The following is a 13,339-nucleotide window of genomic DNA, read 5'->3' on the forward strand; positions in this document are numbered from 1 at the left end:
GGGGGGAGGCCGGGCCCGGGCCGCCGCGCTGCGGAGCCCGTCCTGCAGCAGGCGGCGGAGTCAGAGCGAGCGCCCCGGCGGCACCGAGAGCTGCGGCGGCCGGGCCCGCACCGCCTCCCTCCTCCTCCTCCTCCTTCTCCTTCTTCCCTCCTCCTCCTCCTCCTCCTCCTGTCAGCCCGGCTCGGCTCCCTTCGGCTCGGCGTCCCGCCCGGCCGCCCCGCGCGCGGTCTCCCGCCCTCTATGGATGGGAAGGCAGCACCCAACGGCGTGGCCACCATCGAGGACAGGATCTTGCGGATCACGGGCTACTATGGATATTACCCGGGCTACTCCAGCCAGAAAAGTAAGGCGCCCTCCCGCCTCTCCCGGCCCTTGGTGGGGGGGTGTGTATGTGTGTGTGGGGGGTGGCGGCACAGAGCCCTGAGGGTGCCCGTGGCCCCCCCTCAAAATGCCCTCCCCTCCCTGTGGAGGGGCCGAGGGCGGCTCCCTGCCCGGCTCTCCCCTGAGGAGACGCGGCGGGGCGGGCGGAGCGGTTGGGCTCGGTGGCCGCGGGCGGGGGGGGGGGGGGAGACGGACGGACAGCGGGTCGCCTGTGGAGGAATGTGGCTGGAAAAAGGGGGGGGGGGGGGGGGAGGACGGGGACGACGGCGTTTCGCCGCTCAACTTCGGCACCCGCAGCTCCATCCCGCAAGCCGGCGCTCAGCAGGGGTGCGGGCGCCCTTTGACGGTCGTTTTGGGGTTTATTTTTCAATTTCCATTGCCCCCTCCCGCCCATCTCCGCGGGGTGTGTGTGCGTGGGGGGGTGTGTGTGTGTCTCACCGGGTGCTCGGTGCCGCCCCGGGAAAGTTTCGGTGCCGGCGGGTCCGTCCGTCCCCCCCCCCCCCGGGGCGGCCGCCTCGGCGTGAAGCTCCCGGGTTATTCATCTTCCTCACTAAACTAATTAGATTCTTCCAGAAAAGTGGGGGAGTCACCGAGGGGGGGGGAATCCCTTCGTGCCGTTTTAGTGCGAGGCACTTGTGGTTTAGGGGGTTTGCTGGTGGTTTGGGTGTTTGTGGGTTTTTTTTATTTTATTTTATTTATTTATTAATTTTCTTCCTTAAAAGAAGCGGCTGAAATTAAAAGCAGTTGGTCCTCGCAGAAATTCAGGATTTTTGAAGTTTGTAATTAGGAGCAGCGGGTTTCCAGCCGGCTGGGAGAACGGCGGCGGGTTGCTCTGAAATTGTGGCGGTCCCAGTGCTCCGTAGAGCGATTTAATGGGGGAAGTTGGGCTAATGAAAGAAATGATTCATTTTTACCACCGAGGAAATGGATGCATTAGGGTTTTATTGTCTAATAGTTACTTTGCAATTTGCAAAAGCTGCGACGTGCCACAGCTTAAAAAACAAAAGGCGGATGGAGCCAAAGTGGGGGGGGGGGAGGCAAAAAAAAAAATCCCCTCTTAGGTGAGGTGAGCACTAAGGAGCAGACTTTCTTCTGCGTATTTAAACTCCCCTTGGAATCAAAGGAGGTGAACTGCTTTCCAGAGCAGACAGTGCAGTGCTCTAATACAACAATAAACCAAAACACAATTAATAAACTGCTAATATCAGATAGGCAGATAAGTCTGTGGGCTTTTTATGACAGACGGAGGAAAGCCATGCATTGAAACCAATAAAAAGAAAAAAAAGAGAATTCCTTTGTGTAACGATGAGCTGAAAAAGCAAATGGTCAAGCCCAGTGGTTTTCCTCGGGTGTTACTGGTAGCATGCTAACAGCGTGGCAGGTGTTTTGTTCATTTGGTGAGGTCAGTTGGTTTGTCTGTAGTCAGAGGAGTTGGGAAGATGCTCAGAGCAATCTGGAGGAATGGGTGCATGACAGTCCAGGGGCTATTTAAGTCTGAGCCAGGTGGGATCTGTGTCCCGAATTCTGCAGCAGATCCAGAGGATCTCTACGGTGTGATTTACCAGAGAAGGATGAGGATACTGGCTTAATACTTTGTCGCAAGTTTGCTTCAGTGGCAGAATGCAATTTTTCAGTCTGCAGCAACACTCCCACTCTCTATCAAAATGCAGACCTGAATTCAGTGTTGGCAATGCAAGTGGCTCTGCACGGGTGGATCAGGGAGGCCAGGAGAGGACTGCTTAGACAAAGAAAAGCTTTCTTAGTCCAGGACCAGGTTCTGCATGTGCTACAAATTGCATCTGCTTAGAATTAGATAAAGCATGCCGGGAGAGGCCAAGGCTTTCAGAAGTGCTGACTCTTGGGATTTTATTGCAAATCTCCTAGGGTTTTGTACCTCTGACAACTGGATGCTGAGGCAAAACAAAAGTGATTAGTATCTCAGGTTTTGCTGTTTGAAGAAAATAAGCAAAATTTGTGGTCATCATGCTTAAAGAGGAAAACTGGAAGTGTGTAATCCAGAGGTATCCCAATACTTAAATGCCCTCAGGTAAATGAAAAGCATGTACACCTTCTAGGCTATGAACTCTTTTTAAACCAGACTCATAAGTTTTGGAACTATCATCATAATTTTTGGAGTGCTTGCAGTTGGCTAATGACCACCTTATCCTTGTGGCTGTGTGTTTTGGGTTTATAACATGCTTTAATGTGTCAGGATTTTCATGGAGATGCTCTGCCCCTACCTGGGGAAAATACAGGCATCCTTCAGGCATCTTGAACATACAGGCTCTTGGCACTGAGGCAGTGAGAGTCACTCTTGGAGGTCCGGGCTTGGAGTTCTTACTCTGTTCCTGTGTCTAGGCTGAAGTGTCATCTTCAAGTAGTGTTGCTTCAAAATGCTGTTGACAGTTCTTCTCTTGGTTAATTGTTCAGTACTGCTATGGCACTATCAAAATGCTTCCCACTCAAGGTGGGAGGTTTGTACAACTAATTATTAAGGTGTTTGATATCTTGGTTTGTTTTGGTGAGGGTGTGACTTTTGTCACTGCCGTTCAAATACAGTTTTGGTGCAACTGAACAATGCCGGTGCCTTTACTGCAGAACAGCGTGCTGGTGGCATGCAACGCGCTCAGAATTTCGGGTGGGTTGTGTCCCCACCCTCCCCAGTGGTGTATGAGCCGTTGCACTGTCTTTTGCCTGAACCTGTGGCATGTGCAGTCATCTGCTTATGCTGTCACCTTGCTCCTGCCTGGGTCTGAAGGGCGCCTGAGGAAGAGGGCAGCTTGAGGGTAAGCTGTTGTCCTCAGGATGGCTTTGTGCTGTCTGCTGCTTGGGTACCCCTCATGTCTGATCAGAGAGCTGGCCAGGTACCAGGTGGGGATGTTATTTGGATGATGACAGCCTGCTGATAGTCACCACCTTCCTTGAGGCTCCTCTTTGTCCCCAGCCTGCTGTGCCCAGCTAGGGACAGGGAGGTTTCTCTTGATGAGGAAAGGTGAAGGCAGGAGGTGGGCGGCTGCTGTTCTGCTCACTCTTGGGGAAGTCCTGGAAAATGAGAGAAAAAGCCCAAGTCTCTGAATTATGCTGGTGATTTACGGCCCTCCCTCAGTGGATCAGCATGTATTCCATGGTTTAACAGGAGATCATGCCTAGGTTTCTGTGTGTGAAGGCTAAAGACTGGTCACAAGTCATCATGAAATCTAATGTCAGAAGATGGTAATGTTCAAAAGCTGGTATTACAAGGAACTGCAGTATTTTCTAGTGACTTTTGCTTCATCTTCTATATTTGTGCACACTAACCTACTTCAGACTTGGGAGTGTGCATATGATGATTCTTTTGTTAATTTTTAGTCAGGCACTTTTATAATTTTATATATATCCTTAAAAAAAACTGTTAAAGAGGGAAAATACCTTATTTATTTCTCTGTAAGTCATCTGATTAAGCAGAAGCATGTATTTTGGTCTGGTATTTGCATCTGTGTATATTGCAAAAAAACCACCCCCATATCCTGCATAATAAGTCATAGGAACTGGAGCAAGATATGATTCCCTCCACCCCTCCATCCCCCCCTGTTCCTTATATGGAAAGGGCTCTTACTGATCCCAGTCATCCTCTACCTTTGGATGCGTGGCTTGATCCCTCAATTCCTGCATTTAAAATGTACAGAGTATGTATGAGGTCTCTGGCTTCTGTGGGAGGGAAGAGGGGCTGTGTTTCTCTTCCGTTGAATTTCTTCAGAGTTACTCCGTAATTTCCCAGGGCATGGTGCTGGTGTACATCAGATGCTCCAGCCTTTGACCTGGGGCTGCAGATGGTGCTCCCATGTTTGTGACCCCTTGGCTTCATGTTTCAACATGTGCATTTTCATTTGGTCTGATCCAGCTTTTCCATCTACACAAACAGCAGGAAACCCTGTTCCCTCTCCTGATCTTTGCCATAACTTCTCATTCTTCTATGACTTTTTGTTGGTAATACCATCACGTTTGGTGTCTCCAGTCTTAAGAGTGTGTATGTTTTTTGTTTTTTGTTTCTTTTTTTGATTCTTTCCAACTGCCACCCCATCTGCCTTTCATCTCAGTACTGAAAGCTTTTCTCCTTTCACACTACAAAGTTCCTCTCCTTCAAGTCTGTCCTAACACCTTTTCTGTGCCTTCTACTGAATTAAAACTGCTCCAGCCAAAGTTTCTCATATCTAATCTTCATCAGCTTCACCAAGTCAAGCAGTTTCTGCCTGTGTAATGTCGTTTTGCTGGAGCTTTTTTTACCATCGACAAAGTTTTATGTCTTGTCCTGGCTCTCAGCTTCGCAGATCTGTGTTTCTGTAATGCTTTTTTTCTCAGGCCTGAACAAGAACAGTGTAACCCTACTGAAAATGCAGTGGCTGCACTTGTTCTCCTAGCTCTTCATGTGGGCCATCACCTTCTCTTTCTCATCATGCATGGAGAGCTTCTCATAATATGTAAAGCTTATTTCTACCCTTCTGGGGTGTCTCATTCAGATCTGGAGGGTTTGATTCCCACTGCAGCAGGCCGTGAATGCCAACAATCAGCAGGCTGATTTAGACTTCTGAATATTTGTACGTTGTCCCGTGCTGCTTTGAGCTCCCCTTCTCCTCTCCTTCAGGCTTGCCTTGAGTTGTGTAAGCTCCTAGAAGCAGAGGGTGGTGTCTTGTGTCTGTGCCCAGCGGGGCCGTCGGCTCTGTTCCTGGGCACACAGCGTGATTTTGGGTGACCACCCCTCTGGTGTAGCTGCGTGGCCAGACCTGTCTGCCATGGAGCTGGAAAGCCCTTACAGCAGTGTGTGTCCTTAGCGATGCTTGGCACCTGGGAAGAAATGCTGACCTTGTCCTTAACGTTAGCACAGCCGCTGTAGAGAATCAGCTTTGTGTTTTCTCACTTCCCTAGAACAGCTCAAGCAAGGCTTTGCGGTTTAATTTGGCAAGTTAAGCCTCAAGTTAGCAATGAACTTGAGCATCTGCTTAAGTCTGAACTTGCACTAAGCCACTGGGCTTTGACAATGTGTTTAAAGTTAAGTCCAAGCGTAATTGCTTTGCTTAATAAGGCTGGGATTACAGGCACGCTGAGCCAGCACCAGTGGCTTGGCAATTCGTCTCTCCAGCTCTCCGAGCAGAGTGAAAGGTTGTGGAGGGGAGATTTAACTCTGAAACATTGGAGGGAATTTTCTTCTGGTTATTACAGCAGCTGTGCCAGCAGCTCTGCTGCAGTACGAATCACATGGCAAAACCCAGATCATCTCCGTGCTTACTGAACACCGTGCCCTCCTGGTGGCTTGTCACTTCCAGCGAGAGTAACAAAGTCTCAGACTGTTTGCTGGAGGCACCCAGCTGCTTCTCCAGCAGTTCGCGGAGCCCTCGGTTTCTCCGTGCAGAGCACACGCAATGGGGGAGACTGGGAAAGGAGCAGCCGAGGAGAGGTGCTTTGAAATATTTGATGGATGAGGCTGGTTTCACCGAGTTGTGTTTGAGGGGACCTGAGAGAGAGGTGGTGGTGGTGGTGTCTGAATGAGCCTCTGTGTGAGTTTTGGGGCTGCTTCAGCTCGTACCAGTTGTGGCAGTTGCCCCTGTGCCACCTGATAGCGTTTGGGTTGTAAGGACTCCAGATGCAGGTCTGGGCTGGAATAAGCTTTATTTCAAAGCCCTTCCTTTCCGTACTGGACAGGGATTTTCCATAGGAGAGTTATTCTTCGCCCTTCTTTTAGGGAGGGGGTGCTGCAGTGGGGGCTGGATTTCAAACTGTAGATATAACAATCTTTTTCCCCACCAGCTCTGGGGGCACAAGTGGATGTCACAGCACAGGATGCATAGGATGTTGTAGTTGCTTCTCCTTGCAGGCTTGTCTCTCTGTTCAGGAGAAAAAAAAAAAAAGTATGGCTGTGTATCAGCACTGGTAACAATAACTTATGAAATAATTTCTTTCAGCAAAACAGATTTTACAAATACTCCTTTGCCCACTAATTTTGGCAAGACTGGCTATGTATTCTTTAATGGAGTAGGGCCAGGCTTTGTGCAGATTTCTGTTTGTGCTGGAAGGGACAGTAAGGCAGCATTGCACTGGCAACTGGAGTGTGGGACCTCCCATTCACTTGGGGACTCAAAGCATTTTAGAGGATGAGGGGTCATCTTAGCTGGCAAGAGAGGGAGCTGGTTCAGTCCTTGGCCTTTCGTCAGGGACTGATTCAGTCTCTTTGGGTCAAATCCCTGGGGAGCTGAGCCATGAAACTGTGGTACCCGAGTATGCCATGGCATATGGACACAGTTCTGAACAACTGTGGGCAGGAGGGATGAATTTAAATCAGCAAGGACACCATGGGGACCAGGGTGATGGGGAGCATACCCTTGCAAGAAGGGACCGACAGAGCTTGGCTTGTGTAGGCTGGCCAAGATGGGAACATGGCTGCTGCTCCCAATACATCTTGGGAGGATGAACAGGGAGATGTAGGAAAGAAGAGTTATTTAAACCAAAACGGCGTGTTGGCACAACGACAAATGGGTATGAACAGGCCATGAATAAATTAAGGCTGGAAATTAGCAGAAGGCTGAAATTAATGGCCAAAAAGTCTCTCCCAGTTTTATGTATCTAAATAAGAATTATTTCCCAAGCTTTAAACATGCCTCATAAAGGTGTCTGCCAAGATTTGAGAAAAATTACTCCTATTTGGCAGGGGAAATTGAGACAGTAAGGTGGGGGGGAGGGATGTTAATTTGCCAGAAACTGCGCAGAACAAGCCATAATGTTTGATGGAGCGATCTCTTCTTCCACTGGTGACTGCACAGTTGGTCTTCTGCTGAATCTAGCCTGGTGCGAAGGTTGGCAGAGGTGCTTTCATAACTTGGTGGGTTTCTACATGTGCTCTGTGCTGGCTTTTCAGTTCCTCTGCCTTCTCGTGCTCATTTGCTCCAGCCCTTCTCGCAGAAAGGCTTCCTTGCTGCTTGGCCCTCCGGGCGATACCTGGGCTGTGCCTCATGCTCCTGGGTGGCACAGCTCTCCAGCAGCCTCCTCCTTCACCTCGCTCACACTGATTCACTTGAGGTGGCTTTAAACTCTCTCAACTTAGTGTAATCATGGCAGCATGGAGCTGCATGCCGCCTTCTCTCCTTGTTTTTCCTAAGAGTTGCCGCTGCATATAGCTCATTAAGAAATTACCTGGGTATGCCATGAGCTCCTGGCACTCTTCTGGAGTGCACAGAAGAGGTATCCCTCATTTTGACTGTCCTTCCAGCACTCTTTCCCTTACCTTGTCTTTTTCATCCACTCAGGCAGGCAGCTGCATATCTGGTCTTGGTTAAATGTGGTGAAATAATATTCCAAAGTGACAGATGGTTCTGAGCAAACTTTTATCCTTCCAATGGCTTGTATTCCTTTTTTTATTAGCGGTTTTAAAAGTTTGCAATTATATCTGTTGCACATTTGGAAATTGATGGGCCTTTACTCAGCTACCTGCATGGGAATTCACCCATGAAAGTGAATTTGTGGCTTGCTGTTTGTTCAACAACTGGCGGCAGGAATTTTTCACACAAACCTGCTGGTGGATGATCACAATAACGAATAATGAAAATGTCTGCAAAAAAAGTCACTGTCTCTTTGTGGCAAATGTGCAAATAGGGTGGGGGTGGTGGAAAGTGAAGTGCTTAACTGGCTGGTTAAATTATTCACTAAAAGTAAGTGGACTAGCACTACTTAGTGAGACTGAAAATCTTTTTTCTTGCATTAAGGTGATGTGGGACTCCCTGGTGGCCCTATGAATTTGGGCTGGCCTTCTGCAGAATGGCAGATTTCACTGCACGAAGGTGGAATTTGTAATGTTATGCCTAGCTAATACCCAGGGTATGTCTTACACGGCGATGGCAGAGCTGTAAGTGAGAGCATCCCAGGCACTTTGAGTGGCGACTGAATTTACTCAAAAGCACACAGTATGTGTTTAAGACACAGGCTGTCGGTGTATCTGCCACACAAAGACCTTTTTATTATTACTTTAAAACCATGATGATTCTTCCTAGACTTCCCTTGCCAATACTCTTGATAAAATGGACTTACCCTTTCCTGCATTCAGCTGGGCTGACCTGGATGAGGAGTAGCAGGGTGAGGGAGTGATAAAGGTGTCTCTGGTGTCCTTTTGTAGAGACAAGGAAGGAGAAACTGATTTGGTCCTGTTCTGGTTTCCTTATTGAGGTAAGGCAAGGCAGTAGGATTCAGGTCTAGGGTGGAAGATGATGTTTCCTGCTGTTTCTGGCAATCTTAAAGCTGTTCCTTGTCTCAAAGCTGTCCAGTCTATTTTGTCTGATGCAAGAAGAGCTTCCGTGTCTGTTTTGAGTCTCATTTAAGTTTCCAATTACGTTTTTGGGGAGGAGGCAGGGAGAGGCAAGCACCAGCGTGCAGTTCATGGGTCAATATGACTCCACCAAAACATTTCCACCAAATCCACTACTAGACCAGTCATAGACATGGTAGTGATCTTTCCGTCCAGACTGAGAAAGGTATTGTAGCTTGAGGCCAACCTGGCAACTCTTCCAGTTTTATTCCTTCCCGTTTCAGGCATTTTGTGCTTGTGTCATGACTGGGAAGTGGCTGGGAATGGCACTGAAGTAGTATTGCTTGAGCAATTGCCTGCTGAAGCAGTACACAGTACAGCTATCTCTCTTCCTGCAGAGGCTTAGTCTTCTGGGGGACGTTTTTGATGAGGGCTAACACACACCTTTATTATTAATGTGATCATTGGAGATGCTGTGCACCTCGCTAAAGAATAGTTTCCTATTGGGAACACAACCGTGCAGGCCCATTCCATCTAATGGGCATCATATAGGGTTTGAGCAACCTGGTCTAGTGGGAGGTGTCCCTGCCACTGCAGGGGGTGTTGGAACTAGATGATTTTTAACATCCCTTCCAACCTAAACCATTCTATGATTCATTCTACCTGAATGTCTAAGCACAATACTGAAACCACGTGCTGCTGTGCCTGTGTAAGTAAAGCATGAAACAGGGCTGGAACACATGTTCTCTGTCGGAGTGCTTTGAGACAGAAAAGTGATTGCATTAATTTGCACGGTGTGATTTATATTTGGCACCTTGAAGTAAGATGGCGTAGTTATAGTACAGTAGTTATGACCCTTTTCTTTTATATGTCTAAATTCTGAGACTTCTTAATCCTTTCTTAGACGAAGCTTGCCATGTGGAGTTTGCAGCCCTGGAGTTGTGTGGGTGCAGATTGGGGTTTTTCTCTGCAGTACCAGAAATAACCTGTTGTGTGATACGTTACAGGGGCTAGAATTTGTAGCAGCTTGTGTGCAAGTGGGATGCTTCGTGGTGCTCCACCAGAGGAAATTCTTCAGTGCTGACAGCATGGATGGCAGGAAAGTGAACTCTTCTTGGTGTTTCTGTACCACAGTTTGGACTTTTACGTGAGGATGATTGGCTCTACATGTGAGAAAGCACTTCCTCAATTCTTGGTACTCAGTGAAAGTACTAACACAAAGAGTAGGTGGAAAATGATCAAACTTAGCATTTACTGGGAAGATGGAAAAGAAGAACACGTTTGATAAAGTTTCCCAATTTTCTATCAATTCTTGCTTCTTTCCAGGGTGGGAAAGTGGAAAAAAGTGAGGAATTAGATAAGAAAACTTTAAACATTTTGAGAACATTTCTTTTGAGAAAAAAATTCAGATTGGTGAGGTGTCTAGAATATCACTAAAGAAGTGCTGATTTTCACATGCATCGAAAAAAGAACCTTGGAAGAAGGAACAAAAGACACTTTTCAGCTAAAAAACATAGTTGAGCTGTTGTTGGTGTTCTAAGCCATATGTGTCCTGTCGAGGTGATTCATCCGGTACAAGGCCTGCCTTCTGTCACTCTTCTTGGAGGACCCTTTGGCAATGGGCATGGCTTTTTCTGTGGTTGTGTGCCAAAAAGCTTGATGCTTGCAGGGACCATTGAACTGACATCAGTGTTCAGTTAAATGTGCACCTGTCGTCTGACCTAGTCTCTTCACCGAGGTGTGGATCTGGGAATAAGCCTTCTGAAGGTGATCTGCTCTCAGATGCAGACCTCACTGGTTGTTTGGAGGGTTGACTTATAAGGCTGAGGTTGTATGTCACCTGTAGATGCACTGTGGCAGGCGAAAGCAGTGCAGAGGCTGCTTTGCTGGGTTTTCTGATGCCTCCTGTTTGTTTCCACACATTCAGTGTTGGAAAGGAGGTTAAGTGGATCAAATTAGAGCAACTCTATTTCGAGCTAAGGTCTGTGCAGTGTCTTTGTGCACATCTGCTTTGAAGTGAATTCAGAGTAACTGTTTTGAGCATCCTTGTGAAGGCATGCATCCTCGGCTACGGGCTTAGAGAAGTCGGTGAGAAGAAAAGATGTCTGTACGTGGGCAGACTCTAGAGAACTTGCTTAAACTTAAGTAGTCACACTGTGCACAGATGCAGCAGCGACTCCTCCGAGAGCCAAAGTTTCTAAGGCAGACACCTGGAAATACCACTCTGGTGAGTGTGTACATGTGACTTAGCTGCAGAGCTCTCAAATTTTGTGTGCGTAACTTTTAAAGGCACTTCTTTGAAAATGTGCCTCTTAATTATTATTGGTGTAAAACATTTATACAGTGTAGTGAAGTTTGATAGCACATTGTGGAGATAAGACATTCCTTATAGTTTACTTCTTTAAGGAGCACACAAAATGGGAGCTCTCCATTCCCCTACATAGGATAAATATGAGGGTAGAAGAAATCCAGCACTATCACCGTGCACTTTAGTAACAGATGTTGGTATATGAGGGTAGAAGAAATCCAGCACTATCACCGTGCACTTTAGTAACAGATGTTGGTTTTGGTCTCTTATTTTAGCTGGAGTTTCAAATTTGGCATACAAATAATAGTAAGGGACAGACCTCAGTTGTCTGGGTTCAGGTTTACTTTAATTTCAAAGCTGCTCCCAGATGTGGGATGTTTGCAACTGAGGATGTTTTTGGTTTACCTATAGACAAAAGTTGAGCTCCTTTTTTAGGATTTTCTGATGAAGGCTGATGTGGAGAACAGCATCAAGGTTCTGATAATTTCATCTGCTTCCCCCCTCTCCCCCTCCCAGTGAAGCGGTCCTAATGATGTGTTACCTGGCAAAATATCACCTTAGAGCAGGAGAATCCTCTAGTGGCTTAATGACTGTTGGCTTTCATGTGCTTCCTGTGGGTGATGGGTGGTGTGTAGCTGGGTAAAACAAGTCATGCCATTTTGTTCAAGGGACTGTGGACAGGCACTGTGGACAGGCACTGTAGTTTAGAGCAGTCTGAATTGCCAAATATCCTTTATGCACACAATGAGAAGATTTCTAGGTCTTCATTTGAGGGTTACGGTTGTTATCTCCTGTCACATCCAGGTATTCAGAAGCAGGTCTCTGGAAGCCAGCTGGAATAACACAGTGCAGTTTGAACCAATTATGTAGATACTGGGTCTTCTGCTACATTTACGCTTTTCCTGGGTATTTCAGTGGCTTAAGCCATTCTCTTTGGTCCTGACTTTCCCTTCTCATCATGTCAACCTCCCTTCTCTCCCTGTGTCTGTGGCATCAGACTGGGCTGGTTGAAGGGAAGATCAGAAAGGAAATATATTTGGTGCCTTTGATGTGCAGAGCCTTTTTTTATAGGCTATGAACAAAACTTGTGTCTGTGTATTCCCAAACTGAAGAATACATGATTGCTGTTCCCAGCCTCCCTCCGAGAGCAGGCTTTGACATCATTCATACTCTATAATTTATGGTATTTTTGTAGCAGTCTGTTAAGGTCTGGAAGAGAGTAAAAGGGATGATTTAGAAAGGAAAGAGTAGCCCTGTGCTTTGTGGTACGTCTTTGAGTGAGCGGGTTTCTGCTCTTTGCAGTTACTACTGGGTCTGTCTCTTACCATGGAATCATTTTTTAAAGATAATATTGTTTTGCCTAATGTAAGCACTTGCTTCTTGTCAAACACATCCTTGTATGCCCTGTTAGGACTTTGCACCTCATTCCTGGGTATTTTAAAAGCAGATTACAGAATGTCTTGTAACTTGTCATCTGTTGATTTTTATTTTTTTTTTTTAACCTGGTTTCTTAAGGAAACAAGGCTTATGTGAATATCATATCTCTGTCCCTACTCCCTCCCCCTGTAACTTTTGAATCTATTGGCCAAATCCAAGCAAACTTACCAGGAGTCAAAAGAGTATGAAAGCCATGGAACCCTGATGGACCTTATAAAAAACAGGTGGCCAGCTTGAAGAAGGGGCCCCTCATGGTTCTCCTATAGTGGGAAAGTTGTAGAATTAACTTACTCATGAAGATGAGGTGTACTGCATAAAATATTTGGGGTCTTATTGAAGATGCATCCAGTTAACATCCAGCTTCAGATGGTGGTTAGTAGGAGATATGCAGAGAAGAGTATAAGGCAGGTTTCTGGTGTACTTCCACCCTTTGTTGATCTGTGTCTTTGGAAGTTCTTGGTGTATGTACATTTTTAGTAGCTTTTGGTGGATATTTCTTCCATGAATTTGTCTAATTGCTTTTCAGACACTAGAGAATCTGGCTAAAAGATGCAATTCTGTAGTAAAGTGACTTTGTCCATTTTGTTGTTGCGTATTTGCTTGTCTCTGTTGTTGCTGAATCTTTGGATACAGTTCTTTGGCCTATGAATGAGGGTAACACTTGTGAAGTCTTCAAGTCAGGTGCCCCCCAGCCCCCAATGTATGTGGAGACAGAGGAGGAGAAAGAAGACAAAGCATTAGCCTGTTTGTGAATAAGCATCCTGTGAAGCTAACACATCTTTTGTGTCATAATTCCTTCCAGCACACAGATAAGATACTAGCCTGGCAGGAGAGACATTGGCTTCATACTGTTTGGCTACTTCTTCAGACTGTACCGGGATGCCAGGAGTCTCCCAGGGTACACCTGCCTTTGGGACTTTAAGATGATGTAATAAAAACAATAAAAT

At 46.7% G+C, this 13,339-nt stretch overlaps 1 protein-coding gene across 2 annotated transcripts in view; it reads left to right on the forward strand.

Annotated features, from left to right (window-relative positions):
* Positions 1-240: 240 nt before the first annotated feature.
* The window catches only part of SLC35F4 (solute carrier family 35 member F4), a gene marked incomplete at both ends in the record, with an annotated part of 131,316 nt that continues 118,217 nt past the window's right edge, over positions 241-13,339 (forward strand). For both annotated transcript variants that reach the window (XM_082485665.1, XM_082485666.1), the window contains one exon: positions 241-343. In XM_082485665.1, the coding sequence (XP_082341791.1) occupies positions 241-343 (103 nt within the window). The remainder of the gene's footprint in view (positions 344-13,339) is intronic.

The sequence above is a fragment of the Vanellus vanellus genome, assembly GCF_965231255.1.
Source record: "Vanellus vanellus genome assembly, chromosome: 6".
NCBI lineage: Eukaryota > Metazoa > Chordata > Aves > Charadriiformes > Charadriidae > Vanellus > Vanellus vanellus.